The sequence below is a fragment of the Populus nigra genome, chromosome 16, assembly GCF_951802175.1.
Source record: "Populus nigra chromosome 16, ddPopNigr1.1, whole genome shotgun sequence".
Taxonomy (NCBI): Eukaryota; Viridiplantae; Streptophyta; class Magnoliopsida; order Malpighiales; family Salicaceae; genus Populus; species Populus nigra.
This window is the reverse complement of record NC_084867.1, coordinates 7,808,756-7,828,149: the sequence shown is the minus strand read 5'-3', so window position 1 is coordinate 7,828,149 and position 19,394 is coordinate 7,808,756. Positions and strand designations below refer to the sequence as shown.

General features: G+C 34.4%; 3 protein-coding genes across 3 annotated transcripts; all 3 read right to left on the bottom strand.

The window, feature by feature from the left end:
• Positions 1-3,467: 3,467 nt before the first annotated feature.
• On the bottom strand, positions 3,468-4,876 carry LOC133675068 (uncharacterized). The gene is made up of 3 exons (XM_062096346.1): positions 4,424-4,876; positions 4,227-4,312; positions 3,468-3,929 (listed from the first exon to the last, which is right to left on the bottom strand). The coding sequence occupies exons 1-3, from the start codon at positions 4,728-4,730 to the stop codon at positions 3,639-3,641; spliced, it is 684 nt and encodes a 227-aa protein (XP_061952330.1). The 5' UTR covers positions 4,731-4,876; the 3' UTR covers positions 3,468-3,638.
• A 7,085-nt stretch (positions 4,877-11,961) lies between these two features.
• LOC133676053 (uncharacterized) lies at positions 11,962-13,933 on the bottom strand. The gene is made up of 5 exons (XM_062097621.1): positions 13,527-13,933; positions 13,287-13,410; positions 12,774-13,103; positions 12,583-12,693; positions 11,962-12,492 (listed from the first exon to the last, which is right to left on the bottom strand). Exons 2-5 carry the CDS (start codon positions 13,317-13,319, stop codon positions 11,962-11,964), a joined length of 1,005 nt encoding a protein of 334 aa, XP_061953605.1. The 5' UTR covers positions 13,320-13,410; positions 13,527-13,933.
• A 2,786-nt stretch (positions 13,934-16,719) lies between these two features.
• On the bottom strand, positions 16,720-18,715 carry LOC133675121 (late embryogenesis abundant protein ECP63). The gene is made up of 3 exons (XM_062096399.1): positions 17,479-18,715; positions 17,268-17,386; positions 16,720-17,190 (listed from the first exon to the last, which is right to left on the bottom strand). The coding sequence occupies exons 1-3, from the start codon at positions 18,313-18,315 to the stop codon at positions 16,854-16,856; spliced, it is 1,293 nt and encodes a 430-aa protein (XP_061952383.1). The 5' UTR covers positions 18,316-18,715; the 3' UTR covers positions 16,720-16,853.
• Between the last annotated feature and the right edge of the window lie 679 nt (positions 18,716-19,394).

Genomic DNA, 19,394 nt, shown 5'->3' with positions numbered 1-19,394 from the left:
AGACATTTGTGAAAGCTGTGTTCTTGGAAAACAGAAGAAGCTCAGTTTCTTAAAGGTTGGCAGGGCCTTAAGACCAAGAAAGCTAGAACTGGTGCACACAGATTTATGGGGACCTTCTCCAGTGGCATCTCTTGGAGGTTCTCGGTATTACGTAACTTTCATTGATGATTTCAGCAGAAAAGTATGGGTCTACTTTCTGAAAAATAAATCTGATGTGTTCGAAACATTCAAGAAGTGGAAGGCTATGGTTGAGAATGAATCAGGTTTGAAGTTGAAATGCTTAAGATCTGATAATGGAGGAGAATACATTGATGGAGGTTTCAAGGAGTATTGTGTTGTTAATGGTATCAGAATGGAAAAGACCATTCCAGGCACACCACAACAGAATGGCATTGCTGAACGAATGAACCGGACCATCAATGAACGAGCTAGAAGCATGAGGTTGCATTCAGGGCTACCTCAAACATTCTGGGCTGACGCAGTTCATACTGCAGTTTACTTGATCAACCGTGGACCATCAGTTCCTTTGAAGTTCAGATTGCCCGAGGAAGTATGGAGAGGAAAAGAGGTACAACTCTCTTATTTAAAGGTCTTTGGGTGTGTTTCCTATGTGCATATAGATTCTGATGCTCGCAACAAGCTAGATGCCAAATCCAAGAAATGTTTCTTCATTGGCTATGGAGATGAAGAATTTGGATTTCGGTTCTGGGATGATCAGAACAGAAAGATTATCAGAAGCAGGAACGTGATCTTCAATGAGAAAGTTTTGTACAAAGACAGATCAAGTGCAGAAACAGATATGACTGATTCAGATACAAGTCCACAAAAATCTGAATTCATAAGGTTAGAAGGCCTTCCCGATGTTACCGAGCAAAACACAACTCAAGAGTCTTTACAAGAAGATTCAAGCACATCTGTACCCACCACTACACAAGACGATGCAGAGCCAAGTGAACCAATTGTTATGTTCGCAGGTCTTCAAGGACTATAAAGCCCCCACAACGGTTCACACTTTTACTGAATTATATCTTACTGACAGATGGTGGTGAGCCGCTAAGTTATGAAGAATCCTTACAAGATGGAAACTCAAGCAAGTGGGAGTTAGCCATGAAGGATGAGATGAGTTCGTTGCTGAAGAACAAGACCTGGGAGCTGACCACACTACCTGAAGGAAAGAAGGCTTTGCAAAACAAGTGGGTCTACAGAGTAAAGACTGAGCATGATGGAAGCAAATGGTTCAAGGCAAGACTTGTTGTAAAAGGATTTCAACAAAAGAAAGGGATTGACTACTCTGAGATATTTTCTCCAGTTGTGAAGCTTACAACAATCAGAGTTGTTTTGGGATAGTAGCAGCAGAGAATTTACATCTTGAACAATTAGATGTAAAAACAGCTTTTCTTCATGGAGAATTGGAGGAAGACATTTACATGCAACAACCAGAGGGGTTTGAAATACCAGGAAAGGAGAACCAAGTCTGCAAGCTAAAGAAAAGCCTATACGGTTTGAAGCAAGCTCCAAGACAGTGGTACAAGAAGTTTGACAACTTCATATGTAGTTCGGGATACACAAGATGCCAGGCTGATCACTGTTGCTATGTCAAACATTTTGACAACTCCTACATCATTCTACTATTATATGTGGATGATATGTTGATTGCAGGATCCAACATTGAGGAGATTGACAAGCTGAAACAACAATTGTCAAAACAGTTTGAAATGAAGGATCTGGGAGCTGCTAAACCAATACTTGGCATGAGAATCATCAGAGATCAAGACAAAGGCATACTAAAGCTTTCACAAACAGAGTATGTCAAGAAGGTTCTCAGCAGGTTTAGTATGGATAATGCTAAACCAGTAAGTACACCTCTGGGGAATCATTTCAAGCTCAACAAAGACCAGTTACCAAAAACTGAGCTAGAAAGTGGATACATGGATAAGATTCCATACGCCTCAGCTATCGGCTCTTTGATGTATGCTATGGTCTGTACTAGACCAGACATTGCCCATGCAGTGGGAGTTGTAAGCCGATATATGAGCAATCCTGGAAAGCAACATTGGGAGGCGGTGAAATGGATCATGAGATACTTAAAAGGTTCATCAGAGACATGTCTTACCTTCACAGCTGGTGGTTTGAAACTTGAAGGTTTTGTAGACGCTGATCTAGCAGGAGATGTTGATAGCAGAAAGAGCACTACAGGATATGTATATACTCTAGGAGGGACTGCTGTTTCCTGGAGTTCGACCTTACAAAAGATCGTCGCTCTTTCAACAACCGAAGCTGAATATGTTGCAGTTTCAGAATCTGCAAAAGAGATAGTATGGCTACAGAGTTTCCTGAAAGGATTGGGCAAGATGAATGAAAAGGGTACTTTGTACAGTGACAGTCAGAGTGCAATCTTCCTTGCCAAGAATCCAGCATTTCACTCCAGGACGAAGCATATTCAGATCAAATATCACTTCATCCGAAAATTGCTAGACGAGGAGCAACTAATGCTAGAAAAGATCTGCGGAAGCAAGAATCCAGCTGACATGTTAACCAAAGGAGTTACTCTTGATAAACTGAAGCTGTGTAAAGCTTCAGTTGGTCTCAGAGATTAAAAGACAGATCTAGCACCATTTGTGTCCAAGTGGGAGATTGTTATGTGTGGACACAAGATGGTGGTAGTGGCAGCCATGTCAAGCATGGCTGCTGTCAAACATGGCTGCATGGTAAGAGTCAATGGTGGGTGCCTAAACAAAGAAAACGGTGGCCACCATAATTGACTAAATAAAGAAGATTGTCTCCCATATCAGCTATAAATAGAGGGTGCTATTGAGAGCTGAGATGTGAGACGTAGCAGAGAGAACAAGATTGAGAACAAGAGAGAAACACAGAGAGAGAGCTAGGGAGAGTTGAGTTGAGTAGAGAAGAATTTTCTCCTCCTCCTTGTTTTGTTGTTTGTATTGTTTCAAAGCTTGATTAATACAAACCAGTAGCTCCGTGGAGTAGCCAAGTTGCCGAACCACGTAAATTTGTGTGTGTTTGATTGCTTGAATGACCCAACAAAAACAGTACCGGTCAAAACATGTTCAAAAAAGAGAAAGAAAAGAAAAATAACATAGGTTCATGTGTTGCGTTGTTAGTCTATCAGCATGTTTAGAAGTGTGACAGCGGTTGTTTTTCAAAGCACTTTTCATTTCAAAACATGTTAAAATAATAATTTTTTTTATTTTTAAATTATTTTTAACATTATTACATCAAAATAATATGAAAGTATAAAATAAATATTAATTTAAAGCAAATAAAAAAATAAAAAAATTTTAACTTTTTTTTTAAATAATTCCGAAACACAATGCTAAAAAATATGTATTGTATTGCAACTTTTTTTTTTTTTTTTAAGTGCTGCTAACAATGTACATTGTATATTCAATTGTTTAAAAGAATGTCTAATATTTGAACATTTAATATTCAATAAGAAGATTGTGATGTTCTCAACAATTTAACCAATATTTTTATTGTTTTATTTTTTTTAACTTTTAGACTGTGCAGCTGCAAACAACACAACCTATATAAATGCCCCCTGAATTCATCGAACCGGCTATTCCCAGAATCGATTCTCTTAAGAATCATACAAAAGTAGGGAAGGAAGTGAAATAAATCTAAGCCAAAAGCCAAAAGTTCTTATGACGCTTGGTGGTGATCAAATAACCTCCAAGTTTTTTGCCCTTCCTCCTCACTGCAATTGTCATGCAGGAAGCATTTTGGATGCAATACCCCACCGCCCCAGAGCCACCGCGGTTCCCCTTCCCTGCCCATCTCTCAATAAGGCGCCACATTATCGATCGTTTTCTTTGCCCCATCACAAGCAGTGATACGCTTCGTTGTTTTGCTTCTTCCACTATTATTGGACCCCTTTCTTTACCCTCATGCACAGCCACCGCCACCTGCACCTGCATACATACAAAATAATTGAAATCAACAACTTTACGAATTTCTATTTAATGTTGTTAAGGCAGCGAGATACTCTTTTTTTATACATTTTTCAATAATTTTAATAACTTATCCCATATTAGTACTAACTAAATATTCTAATACATGGTATAAAAAAGTTATTATGGTTGGCAGTTGGCACTAACGATCGATGGTGCCCCTTTGAACCTTGGGGCTTCATTGACTTTAATGTCATGTTGTCTTTTGTGGACTTAAGAACTTAAGCTTAAAATTAATGGAATGTCGTTGTCACTTACCCCTGGCCTTCTCCTTTGACACATATTTTTCATGGAGTGAAGCGTCTCATGAGCCCTCAGATTAAGCTTCAAACTAGATTCAGGGCCTGAATTAAAAAATAAATTACCTAATCATCAGTATGATTGCTACGGTAGTCCGTTTGATTAGTCTCATCAATTCAGTACGTAGCTATAAGTAATTACTAGAGTAATCTGACCTTGTTTGGATGGCTTAGAGACATAAAGAAGAACAATGGTATCTTGGTTCTGAACCGTGTGAGACAACGCCCATTCAAGAGCACCCATGGCTTCACGGCTTGTATCGACTACCACCATAACCTTGTTGCCATTTCCAAAACCATCACCACAAAAACTCTCCTTGCCACTGCCCAAAAACTCCATTTTTGAATCACCTTCACTGGAACTAGAGGTGGGTTTGGACGGAAGGGAGGGAGAACGGATCCCAACACGAGCTATGGATCGACCAACACTAAACTTTGTTAGTCTCCGACGTGACGGAGCCATGTTGCGCTGAGCAGAATTTTGGGTGGGAAACTGAGCAATATATATTGAGAGGAGCAGTGCTAGCTAGTCCACCTACTTGCAAGCATGTCTTTTTCCTCGGGGCGTTGATAGTTCTGACATACTTCTTCTTCATTAATCAAATTTCTTGTCTGTTTGTTTTCTTTTCCAAGTGAGGTGGCCTCGTCTTCTACGTGCTTACCATTACCATGTAGCTGGCACATGGACATGGGCTCCATCACCATAAGTTACTAGTTGAATTATAGGATGACATCTTAAGCGGTTCCACACTTTGTAAGACAAATCCAATCACATATCGACGATAAAGTCCTTGGCCTATTACATGCATGTCACTAATTCTTGCAATCATTAAGGTTAGGAAGAGATGAATCCAAGCACTTCCCTCTTGCAATCACTAAGCGGGATTGGTGGAGATGCACCAGGAGAAAAATTAAATAAAAGTGGGCGGGGATTCACCACGAGCGGAAGCTTCCTTTATCCCAAATATTGTTGGTTCAAGTAAAACAAAATATAAATATATCTATTAAAACATGTTTTGTTTCATTAATCATGTCGAAGCCCCCCCCCCCCCACTTAAGATTGAGTTTTTTTTAGCATAACATGAACTTAATATAAATGTATCTCCCATGAAGCAATTTGATCCAACATAGATAGAATTTAATGTACAAATAAGTTTATCAAACACACATGTGACATGTCTACTGAAAATTTAATAGAGAAAAATACATCAAATCTTCTCCTTTCTCTCTCAAACCAGTTTCTTTCTCTTGTCCTCTCAAAGCTCACGACAAGGGATCTTCGGTACATATAAAAACGTGTGAAGGTCAGCACAAAATTCCATTAAACTTCCGACAACAATTATACGGACATGGGAAGATAGCGGATCGATCGCGATGCGAGAATTCTATAGTTATTGGTATCCAAAGTAAGCGTGACATGCAGGACACGTATTATTATTACTATTATTATTATTATAACAATCGAAGAAATTGTTAGAATATGATGATAACTACGCGTGTCATGATCGACATCATGGAGTATTTATTTTTTCTTAATAAAATATAGGATCGATGTGATGGGGATTTTAGCAATAGTTTGCTTTGAAGTCTTTTGGAAGCTTCTCTTCTAAGGTTAACCATAAAACAAAAGAATTTTATATCGATTTTTATTTTCTTGTTCCATTTTAACTTTATATATTGTTCTAATTACAGATTTTCTTGTTAAAAACTGACTTCTAAGACAGGTTTATTTTGAAACAATTAGTTTCAAGGCCATTAATTAGAAGAGTTATACTAATAATATATATTTTTTAGCTAGCCCCATACCAATTAATTTTTTAATATAATTCATCAACATCATTTTCTCTTAGGCTTTACCCTTTATATATAATTTATCCTTTATGTTTTTTTATTATACTTTATCTTTTTTACTATTTAATTTAGTAAATTTATTGTTTGTTTGCAATTCTCTTCATCACTTGTTTTACTTAACAAGAATGTATATTTTTCCCTTAGTTTCGTAATCCAATTTCTCAGTATTTGCTAGAATTTTCTTACAATCCATACTTTTTGTTTGATCTCTTGAAATAAAGCTATTATGAATTTATTTTTTTCTTGATCGCGAGTAAAACTAATAACAAGTGAGTGGATAATATCGTTTTTGATGTCTAGCTAGTGGTAATCTATGGAAAGCTCTCCAATTTCCACTAAAGATTGGAATATGAAATCTTCACGATAAAATTCCAAGTACTAGTAATATGTATTTAAGAGTAATAAAAGGAAAAAACAAAAAGTCCAAGGCAAAGGATGTTCCATCAGGGGAACAGAGAAATTCACACAAGTCAAAATGGAATATGAACAAAACAAAAGTGATATACATTTCGGGGCCGTTGTTAGCTTACAGATTCACATTCAAGTTTCTAAGCTTTATGATCACTGAATGCCAAATTGTCTTTATTGGTCGGGAAGAATGGACTCATCGCCGGCCCCCACTATCATCATACCGAAAGACCTCTCCTCGACTGAACTACAAATAGCATCCCACTTTGTAACCAAGAAAAGGGTTATTGTCTGAGAGAGACAGTAGGAGAACATGAAATTAACCTAAGAGACTGCATCTTGAATAACTTGTTTATTTAAACAAAAGCTATGTATAAAATATTAAAATCATAATTCCTAAATAAAAAAGGATAATATAACAATATCTTAAATTGAGCCTCAAGTCAGTCACGTAATTATTACGTGTCATTATATCATACAAGTTATGACCAAAAATTAATTCAAAGCCGAAGGAGAATTGTAGAAGTATAGAATCGACAAGAAATTAAGGCATAAATAATGGGAAGACCCAAAAGAAACCCACTGCCGAATAAGCACTATAGAGGTGGAATCAACAAAAATTAAGACAAAAAATGAAAATAAAACACCGAAGAAACTCTAGAAATTAGTTTGATAGAACAACGTGGATAACTCTCTCCTGAGAGCGGGCGGTACTGCAAAAGATTCTAGTAGAGAGTGAGGATACGTGGAACTTCTACAAAAATGAAACTTGGACATTGAGAAATCCATTGGTTTGGGATGTGTGAAAAAATAAAGATATAACTTTAGGATTGTAAAACATAAAAAATATATATATTAGGCCCTCACTATACCATTATAAAACATAAAAAATATAATGATATAATTTATATTACTGGAGAAATTAAAACCACGAGAAACTATGAATCTGTTTGGAAATGCGATGTAAATTATGTTTCCTTAAATTTTGAATTTGTTTTTGCTAAAAAATATTTTTTTATATTTTCAGATCGTTTTAATGTACTGATATAAAATATAATTTTTAAAAAAATAAAAAAATATATTTTAATACATTTCTAAGTGAAAAACACTTTGAATTTTAACCACTACTATAATCCCAAATACACCCTATATCTTGAATAACTTGTGTGTTTATTTATACATGACATATAATTATAATTTCTAAATAAGAAGGAAGTTCCTAAAATAAATAAAAATAACAATCCCTTGGATTGAGTCTTAAGTCAACCCTATAATCAATATTATATAATCTTATATCATAAATATATAATGTTTTAATAAATAAAATAATTAGATACTAAAAAGTAAAGGTCTAAAAGTCTTAAAAAGATTTTCATCTTTGATGAGAGTGATGGAGATGAATGGATTTAAAAGTTAAAAAAAAAGTTACAAGGATAAACATTAGTATACGTTAATTATATGCACAACATATATAAATCTTATGAGTTTAATAAACATAACAAGAACTATGATTTTTTTAAAACTAGGTATAATATATAGTGGTAAAATAGATTTACACCCATCTACCTAGGAAGCCCAAGTCCAAGTCTACTCTCCCTCTCCTCCACTATTTGGTAAAAGAAAAGGAGAGAAAATTGATAAAATTTAATCCTAAGAACCATAACTACTAGCTAGGAGTATGAGACCTTTACTTCCTTATAAAGATACGAGTGGAATGAGAGTCAGATATCAAATTCAACTCAAATCTTAAAAAATACAAAAACTAATTGTTATTTATTATTATAACTCTTTTAAGGGGTGAAATTGAACATCCACAAATATCCATTCATTGAGAGTATATGTTTGCATATGATAAGTTATATCTTAAAGAACAAGCAGTCTTTAACCTATTGCATCCAAAAAATACTTTGATGTGCCATCACATCTAAATCTATTCCATTTTTATTTATTGTATGATCACTAACAACATCACAAACCAAGTTCATCACTAACAACATTCAGACCAAACTGATGATCTATTTAAAAGCAGTCGCCGTATATGTTTGAGAATATCCACTTTATTCCAAGTTTGAGCCTTTTTTATCCTAGGCCACCCTTCTTAAATGGATAACAAACATAGACCCAGGCCATCTTAGCCCCTGAGTAGGAGAGAGAGTAGCATTTCTAAAGGAAAGCAACCAAGATACCAGCCCTCTTAATAACACAGCAAGGAAAAATAAACATGGAGGACCAAGAAATTTGGATGGAGACGAAAACTGATTTGATCAGTTAAAGACGCCTAATATAAATAATTGAAGCTAATTAGGTCCACAGTTTAATCCTGGAGAGAATTCGCTCCACCAAAGGCTTATAATCAAAATGACTTTGTCTAGTAGATATCAATGGGGCACCCAAATATCTTACCGGTAGAGAACCTAATCTAAAACCTAAAAGATCCTACGAAGAGATTCCAAACTCATCATCAACTTCTGATAAGAAGATTAAGGCTCTTCTCTAGATTTATAACAAGACTAGACAACCCTGCAAAATCATCCAAAACCTTTCTCACATACCTGTCTAAGTCACTATCTACCTGATAGTAGATCATAAGGTCATCAACAAAGCACATGTGAGTAATGGCATTATGTTGGAACCGCTAGTTATAACAAAACCTTGGGTTTTGTGAATCCTCTTTAAGAATGCCTCTTAAACATTTTATAGCCAAAAAAAAAATAAGAGGACAAAGAATCATCTTGCTGAAGACCCTTGGAAGATGGGAAGAGACCATGATTCTCTCCATTCATAGCCATAGAGAAATAAAGCGTAGACATGCATACCTCAATCCATCTAACCATGACACCAAATACTTCAATAGCTCTTAAACCTGTAAGGATAAAATCCCAACTAACTATATCAAAAGCTTTCCTGATGTCAATTTCCAAAGCATATCTAGACATATAACTAGCTAAGTGGTAGTCAAGCATTAACTTTTGAGTTAACAAGATAGCATCGAATATTTGTCTTCTCAGAACAAAAGCATTTTGAGCAGGTCCAATGACCTCCAGAAAAATCTCCTTCAATCTATTCAAATGACTTTAGATATGTATTTGTACATCACGTTACAACATGAGGTAGGTCTAAAGTCATTCATAGTGGTTGAAGTTTCAACCTTTGGGACCAAGACAATTCTAATAGCATTAACACTTCTAAGCAAAGTAAAGGAATAAAAAAAACACTTCACAACAGTAATGAAGTCTTCACCATTATTGTTCCAACTTCTCTTGAAGAATAATGAGGTATAACCATCTAGTTTAGGAGCTTTATCATCTGGAAGGGAAAATAAAGATTATTTGATCTAATCATCAGTGATGCGTAACTCCAAAAGAGGAACACTAGTATGAGCAATCCTGCTAGAGAAGTATCAGGAGTCATCCTCTATAGTGATTGTCGAGTGTTAAGAAAGTAGCCCTTGAAAGTAGCAGATTGCCAACTGACCCTAACCTTACTGATCCTGAATCAAAGATCGTGTCTCATCAGTCAACCAATAGATCTTGTTCTTTACCTGTTTATATAATAGAGATCTATGAAAAAATTTGGTGTTTTTGACTTCTAAGTTTAACAATTAGGAGAGCTAGAAGACGTGACTCTGATTAACAAATAACAATTAACTACAGAGATAAGATTTCACATGATTGATTAGAAAATTAAATCTTATTCAAAATAGTTATCAACATATTGAATAGACAAATATTATAAATTAGTTAGGGTTTATATCTCTTTTAGAAAGAACATCCATAATTAGAAATTCAAATTATATTAGAATTCATTATATAATCTTCTTATATGTTGTAAATAGTTTGTATAGGGTTGTGAATTAAATTTCACCTAGGATTTATCTAGTTACAGGAAAGAGGCCAACACCATAAAAATAAGTTCATTAGGTAAAAACAATAGTTGTTTATTTATATAAAAAAACAAAGAAAATGAGGCTAAAATCAACCACCAACTAATAGTATAATCAACATATTAAATAGATAAATATTATAAATTAGTTAGGGTTTATAATGCATTTAGAAAAAACATCCATAATTAGAAATTCAGATTATATTAGAATTCATTATATAATCTTTTTATATGTTTTAAATAGTTTGTATAGGGTTACGAATTAAAATTTACCTAGGATTTATCTAATTACAGGAAAGTGGCCAACACCTTTTAAATAAGTTCATTAGGTAAAAACATTAGTTATTCATTTATAAAAAAAATAAAATAGTAAAAATGAGGTTAAAATCTACCAACAATTAATAGTAGAATCAACCTAGTCTTGTTAAAGCCCATATCAATTAGAAAAGTTACAAAGAAATCAACTAAAAGGTTAAAATTCATGATTAATTAGGAGAGAACAAAAACGTGCATGATTGATTAGTAAATAATAATTCATTACAGGGATAAGAGTTCATATGATTAACTAAAAGATTAAGTTTTATTCAAAATAGTTATTAAATTGACAAATAATATATATTAGTTAGGGTTCATATTGCTTAAAGGAAGAAAACAACTATAATTAGAAATTCAGATTGTATTTGAATTTATTATGTAAACTTTGTATATATTATAAGTAGTTTATACAGGGTTGTGAATTATAATTGACATAGGATTTAGCTTGTATAACAATATAAAAAAGCCGTCTAGTTTTTGGAAAAATGACCATCACCATATAAATAACTTATCTCTACTAGTTGCCTTTCTATTTGTAATTTACCTTTTATTTATTATTTTCCTTTCTTTCTTTTATTTTTTTTTATGTTTTTTCTTATATTAGTTTATCCATGCTATTACTAATATGTTAAAATCAAGTAGAGATTCTTACATTTTGTTTGATTTATAAGGCTACAATTTACATCTGTTAAGGATGTATACTACTAAAAAATGGAGTAATTAGCAACGGACGATTCTGTTGCAAATAATACTAAAATCCGTTGCTAAAACAATTTAGCAACGGAATCAGCAACGGCAAAAATCCGATGCAGATTTGTCGTTGCTGATTGTTTTGCAACGGATTTATCCGTTGCTGACAATCAGCAACGGATTATCCGTTGCACAACTAGCAACGGATTATCCGTTGCTGCCAAATCAGCAACGGATTCTCCGTTGCTGATTCATGCATCAGTTGCAATCACCAACGGAGAATCCGTTGGTGATTGCATTTGTTTTTATTAAATTAATTTTTATTTATTTATTAAAATGACTTTTAATTTATTTATTTAATTATTTATGGATATTTTAAAAGTTGAAGAATTTATATAACCAACATAAATTAATTAATATTAAAAATAATTATATCATTAATAAAAAACAAAATAAAAATAATATTGATATTATAAAAATTTAGTTAAACTTGCATTAATACAATTAAGTTCAAATACAATAAAACAAAAAAACAACAAAAGATACAATCATGGTGCTGGTTGCGAAGACGAACCATGATATTGTGGATCAACACAAGATTGATCAGGATATAAAGGTCGAGGTGTAGGTCGAAAAATTGGTTGAGATGCGGGACCCATAGGTGTCATTATCTGAGGAGCCATAGGTGGCGGTATTGATGGAGTCAAAGGTGGTGGCATACCTTGATCAATATTTGATGTCCCACCATGGTATCCAAGATTGTTCACAAGATATTCTTTCATGGAATCCATCTGCCGTTTCATTTCAAGAATAAAATCATCTTTTTTCTTTATCTCCTCTTCTTTATCCTTTATCTCCTTTTGCAATGCTCGATACGATGAACTGGGATATGATGACTCCACCGAGTAGGAATGTGATGAAGAGCTTGTACTAACTTTTGATTTTGGCATACGAGGTGCACCATATACCCTACCCTTTGTAACTCCTCCTGAAGCCACACACCAAGCTGCTCCATCAAATGAAGGATGATTTTCCCGATCAGTTCCATACTTTGAAATCATCTCCATTTTATAATTTTCCTACAAATAAAATACATGCAATAATAAATTAATTTGAATGTTGAATAATACTTAAGTTATATTAAGAAATAATCAAATAAAAATACATACAACCACTTTTTTAGACTTGTTGTCGACGAAGCTACCAGATTGCTTAATACTTTGATGCAAAGCTGAAAAGACATCATCCCATGGAGGTTCTTTTCCACCAGCTTCCTCTTGCTTTCAAGATTAATAAATATTATAAAAGATAAATATACAAATTTTAATTTATTATCTTAAGCATAAAAAAAAATCCATACCATGTTAGCTCGATATGATGCAAATGACACTGTTCCTCCAGAATGAGTGCTTATTTTGCCATCTGTTTTGGTTAATCGATTCCTCCTAGCAGATTCAGATCTCCTTTGAAATTCAGAGGTGGACCAAACATCTTTGATCATTTGATTCCAGTCATCATTGTTTATCCAGGCAGGACCTTTATCAAGACAATCTATAATATTTGTAGTGTTTTCTTTTGACATGGCTTTCTTGCGAGCTCGTGTCAATTGTTGATTCAAAGCTATCCTAGCCTTATCTTCCCAAATATTACGAACAATCGACTCATCTTCCTCAGGAAAGGAATATTTTTTCTACCAAATAATATATATACGAAGTAAAAAGAGTGCATAAAATTGATATTAAAGAGTAAACAAGAAATAAGAACAAATTATAACACAAATCAGTCATAGCTATTCAGTTGATAATTTTCATAATTCTACATTAAAGTGATCAAAATTGAAAAGAATATTATGACAATTAGTGTTGGTTCTTACCTTAAACTCTTTAAAGAGTTCATCCCTGCACATTGGATCTACTTTTTCCCAAGAGTGCCATGCTCCCTTAAAATTGGACCTCAAAATATCTCCGATTGCACGGCCACACGATGAGTTATTAAACCTGAAAATATATAATAACAAACTTATATTAAACAAATAATTACACAATAATAAGTAATTTTTTTCATACTTGAAAATATAACCTTAATAAGTTAGTTATTAAAAGTTTGAACTTACTCTGTTGTTCCATACAAACAAAGCTCTTTTTTTCTTGTTATTGGATCTATTGGCGTGTCAAAACCCTTCCTTTTAACACTTTGATCATAATTGTATGGAGAAGATGTTGAACCGTGATATGATGGAACACCATCTTGATCCTCATCACATACATCTCTCTCATCACATACACCTCTCTCATTACTACCGTCTCCCTCATCTTCATTTCTAATGTTCACATCATCATCATTACCATCAACTCTCCCATAAGTCCCATATAAATTATGTCCTCCATAAACAAGTTGGTTATCTCGAGAGAAACCTCCTTGAGTTTGAAGCAAATCTTGAAAACGAAAGCCCTCACAATATTGATATGCATCAACCCTCCCATAATCATGTGGAGGAGGATGTGTACTCCCCAAAGTGGGTATATAATACTAGTCTTTAAAACAAATCTAAGTTAAACTATGAAAAACAGGAAGAATATCCAAGTTAAAGTACTGTTTAGTTTTCATATTTTCATGGCAATTGTCTTCTCATAACAATTTTTTTCTGAATTGAATAAGGAAAGAAAAAAAACAGTCCCATGCCTTCACAAGCATAGACGTGACATTCCAGCTGATCGACTGGCTAACTCCTTGGGATATGATGTGTTCAGCATGCTAATAAGGGGAACTGACTACTCCCATGCCTTGTGTTTGCATATATGTGATGGGTCATCGCAATTTCATGTTTACTCCAAGAAAGGCTGGGTGTCTTTCTGCCCAGATAAAGATGCGTTGATTGTCACAGTTGGAGATCAAACACAGGTATTACAAAAATTGGCAAAATAATCACCCTAGGCTTTTTGTTCAGTACTACATCAATTTGTTTAACCTAAAAAGATTCATAGTATATGATATCAAAAGCATTTATGCCTTCTTTACAACTGTGATAGTAATGATAAGGTATGTGTGGAAATTAAACTCAACATCATGAACATAAACATAAACAACCTCTAATCAAAAATTAATTCTTGTACCTTAACTTATCATTATGTTCCCTTTATATCCAGTGACAGCTATTTTGATGTGGTAAATGCGTATAAGTTTTGCAACTAAAACTAATAATTGCATATTTTGAAATAATATCTACACGAATCAGCAACCACCAAATCACAATAAGAAAAAAAGAAACACTTGGACTGCTACAGAAGAAGAAAATGCATCACAGGAGGTATCTCATGGGGGAAAACAACTATCTACTGGCAAAAAGAAACCAAAGGGAAGCAAAAATGATTATAGCTCAACTACTGGGACATCAAAAAATTTATGAACCGTAACCCTAAAAATTAAATTGGGGGTTTTGATAAATTTTCAATTACACATGCAAAATTAGGTTATAGATCATGGTAAAAACATTTCATAAACCCCTATATTACCGAATTAATAGCCTAAAACCATTATTCAAAGTATTGAAAAAAAAAAAGTTACCTGTGTTCTTGAGTTACAGGTGACCGAGATCGTTCTATAGGACAGAAAGAAACCTGGATTGGGAAAGTTAGGTGAAAAAATTTTAGTGCAAGTTAAATTGCAACAAACAAAAACAAAAACCCTTAATTACTTACCTGAACTATTGAAGAAAACTGTGAAACACCCAACCCGTTTACAAAGAGATACCTTAAATCAACACGTTCGATGGTGATAATGATGGGTCTGGTTCGATTTTGTTCTGATGAAGGAGAAGAAGATGAAGAAAAGAAATTAGGGATGCTGAAGACACGAAGAAGATGAAATGTTTGGGATAAAGGAAAATCAAATCGATGATGAGAGGGCGATTTTTCTACAGTTCTGGTTCGATTTTGTTAGGGACGAAGGAGACTGGAAGAGTGGAAGATCATTAATTTTGATCTGTTGGTTTTGTTCATTTCATCTAGATCTGTTTGCATTTCGGTGTAGGGGAAGAGCACTGGGGTCGATTTACCAAGGCCAGCAAAAAATAAACGGTTGGGATTTAATCCTTGTAAATGTAATCAACGGTGTTCGTAATTTTGGTTTTATATTAAAATTTAAATAATTATTTTTTTATCTAGCAACGGAAAATCCGTTGCTAAATTCAACGTAAATTTTGCAACGGATTATCCGTTGCTAAAGTCCGTTGCTGATATTAAAAAAATAATATATGTGTAATCCGTTGCAAATCCGTTACTGAATTTAGCAACGGAATTATCCGTTGCTAAATTCAGATGCTAATACCCCATTTTTTTTGTAGTGGTATAGTTTCTAAGAAATGAAGAATAGATATCATAATTAACCCAAAATTATCTTGATAAATTACGCCACTAAACACAACAAATTGATAGAATCTATTTGTTATCAACACATCAAATTCAAGAATGTCTAGCAGCAAGTCTTTATAGGCTCCTCCTATTAAGGCCATGCCATCCAAAGTGACAGTTATCATTCCATAACTATAAAAAAGACACATTATTGGATTTTTACCAAAATAAAGAAAGAGCGCCCCATAGTTCCTATTAGGTTTTGTGATAATTTTGACCAAATCAACGTAATATCTCTTTTGATGCTTTCTTCGTTCACCAAACCCTGCCTAACCATCTCTTGTAATCTGCACGAGCGGTGCTTAGCTGGATTGGAATTGAGTTATTCAATGTATTAAGAGTTGCATGGTCATCTTACATGGGAGTTTTTTTATTATTATTATTATTGATATGAATATTAGATTCAGCTTTCGTATATTTTAATTAAATTTTTTTAATGTGAAGAGTGGAGTGGTTGTAATGTGATGATTTAATATTTCTTTCAATAAAGCAACATTGAGAGGTTGTTTACACCTAAAATCAATTTACAAGTGTCAATCAAAAGAATTTACCAAGTTGAATGAGAATACTTGATCAACCTGGAGACCTGAAAGAGCAGCGATCAATAGAGTCTTAATGTATGTTAAAATCTAGAAGAGTTAATATTTTTCAAGTATTAAGAAGAATTTCATTTGTAAATATATATATATGTGAGCTTAGGATTCATATTGTAAATATTGTAAGAGGAATTTCATTTGTATATATATATTATTATTAAAAGATTTAAAATGGTATAATTCAACTCAGTTCTACTTTGAATTTGTTCCAAACACAAGTGAGAATTCTTTAATAATAGGGTGTGAAGAGCTTAAAAGAGAAAAACATATGCCTTCTCCATTAGATAACATTAGAGCCGAGTTCCCACATCTGATCCATTGCCGATCAGCCAACTGAAAACAAAATACACAAATCCAAGAACAGAGAAAGAAAGATCATCAACATTGGATGTTATACTGCATAATATATATATATATATATCTCTGCCTCAACTCTCAGCGATCTTTGCTCAATTTTGGAGTGCATTCCATTTCCACTCGAATGACTCCCTCATCATCCATTCGTCCAACATCATTGAAAGTTTGACCACTCATCTGATCGGACGCTTTTAGGATGGATGCCACAGCTCCCGTGGCATTCTCTTCAATGGGGATCACCATCTCCTCCTTCCCAGTATCTTTATTCAAACACTTTCGTCCGGTACCTCCGCGCTCACGTGCAGCCTTTGTTTCTTCAGCAATGTCCTCTGCCGTTGTCAACTTCCCTCTTATGCTGTCCTTAATTGACCCAAACCCAAGACTGTCAAAGATTGTCTCTCTTGTTGTAGTTCCTCTAGGAAAAAAACGCAAGAGCAATTAGATTCATTAAGGAAAAAAATGCTTAAGCTCGGCTAGCTCGATCGCTTGTACCTTTCAGCTTCAATGTCTTTAGCTTCTTTTTGGGCAGCTTCCTCTCTATGTTCTTCACCTCTCAGCTTAATCCCCTCCGTTTTCGTCCTTGCCGCCTCCTCGGTTTCACTCAATTTCTCCTGAAGTACCAAAAATCAATAGGATTTGATTAATATAGTAATATGTCGTCATACGAGAATCGTTGTTAAAATTATCCACATGATTGACAAACCTTGGTTGCCTCTGTAGTCTCTGCTGCTTTCTCTTTCACTTCCTCTTTTTTACCAGATAAGAAGTCCACGGCTTTTCTTGCAGCATCTTTAGCCGACTCTGTGAGCCCGCCGAGCTTACTAACAGTGACATCCTTTCCTTCCTTTGCTTTCTCTGCTGTATAATCCTTCGTTTCCTTTGCTTTCTCTGCTGTATAATCCTTCGTTTCCTTTGACTTCTCTGCAGTGTAATCCTTATACTCACCTGTCTTCTCTAAAGCAGAATTCTTTGTTTCCTTAGCTTTCTCTGCTGCATAATCTTTGTACTCATCGACCTTTCCCATCACCGAATCCTTAGTGTCCTTGGCTTTCTGAGCGGCATAATCTTTGTACTCTTTCGCCTTATCTTCATACTCTCCAATCTTTTGCTTTGCTGATTCCTTTGTCTTCTCAACCTTCTCTTTAGCTGATTCCTTGGTTTCATCTATCTTACATGCAGCAGAATCTGTAGTCTCTTTCGCCTTCTGAGTCGTATAATTTTTATACCCCTTTGCCTTCTCTGCAACAGAATCCTTATTCTCTCTAGCCTTCTCTTCAGCTGCATCAGCAGTTTCCCTTGTTTGCTCTGCAGCCTCAAAGCTCTTACCAACAACAGCATCTTTAGCATGCCCCAAAGTGTCAGCAACTGATCTTAACACCGATCCAATAACCCCTGGTCTTTCTTGTTGTGGTTGATCTGTGGCCATTTTGGCTTCTCGTTCTTCATAGCATTCTCTTTCTCTATTAACGTCCCTGAGATCAGATGCTGCTTGCCATGCTGCTGCCTCAGCCCTCTCCTCCTTCTCGTGCCTGGATGCCATGACTCAATCACTGAAAACAAAAGGTTGTACAGAAAAATAAACAAAGAAGAGAAGATTACTAGGTGAACTTTTTCTCTTTTTAACTTCTCTTATGACTCTTGCTCGCTACTTTAGATTAGGTCTTAGAGTTGCTCTGATATATATTCGTGGCTCATAACAGTAACATCTTATGTGAAGATGACGAGTAGAATTGGTTTCTTAGGTGACTGACACGTATTGGACCTGCTGGAGAGCTGAGAGACGTCGTTGTTCATGCAAAGCGGCGAATATGTCGTGAATGTAAGGACAGCTACTTTGGTGTTGAATGCTAAGCCCTTACACCTGTCCTGCCACATGGAATATGAAGATAGCTCTGTTCTGTTGTTATAGCCTGAAAGGTCTTTCATCTTGGACCAGGGACCTTTCTCGGCCTTCAACAATGGCTTCTAAATATTTTCCCAAGAACAATGCAAATATAGAGAATTAATTTCTTGGCAGGTTAATTTTTTGTAGTTATTAATTTCATTGTCCTTAATTTGATCTAATTTTCATGTTTTAAAGAGAAAATAGCTTCAGAAAAATGATATTTCATTTTTTTTAAAATTTAAATATTAAAAAGAGAAGAAAATATTAGAAAATAAATTTACCTCTATAAAATACGTTCAAGAACTACGCAATTAAAAGGATTTTAAATTATTAAGAGGGAATTTTTTCTTCTTTCCTTCATGCCTGCCTTTCCTTTCAACACCAACAACACAGTCTCTCTTTTTCTACATCTTCTTTGTTTTTTTTTTAGTCTTTATTAGATGTTAGCGATGAATTTTGTGTTTAACAAGTTAGAATTTCTAGGGTTTGTGTATGCAATTTGATTTTACGATTTCTTTAATGTCTCGTTGATTTGATTTATTTTTAAATTAGTTTTAGGTATGATGTAGAGGTTACTAAGCTGGTGAATGGCAGGCCGATCAATAACTTGGAGTTTATGCAGTGAATGAAGTGTTATTTTAATTCTGTCAACAGAGAACTTATCAAGTAATTTCATGGTTTTCTTATTTTGATAGTTTTTTCTATGATATTTAATTCAAATAAATTTTGGAAAT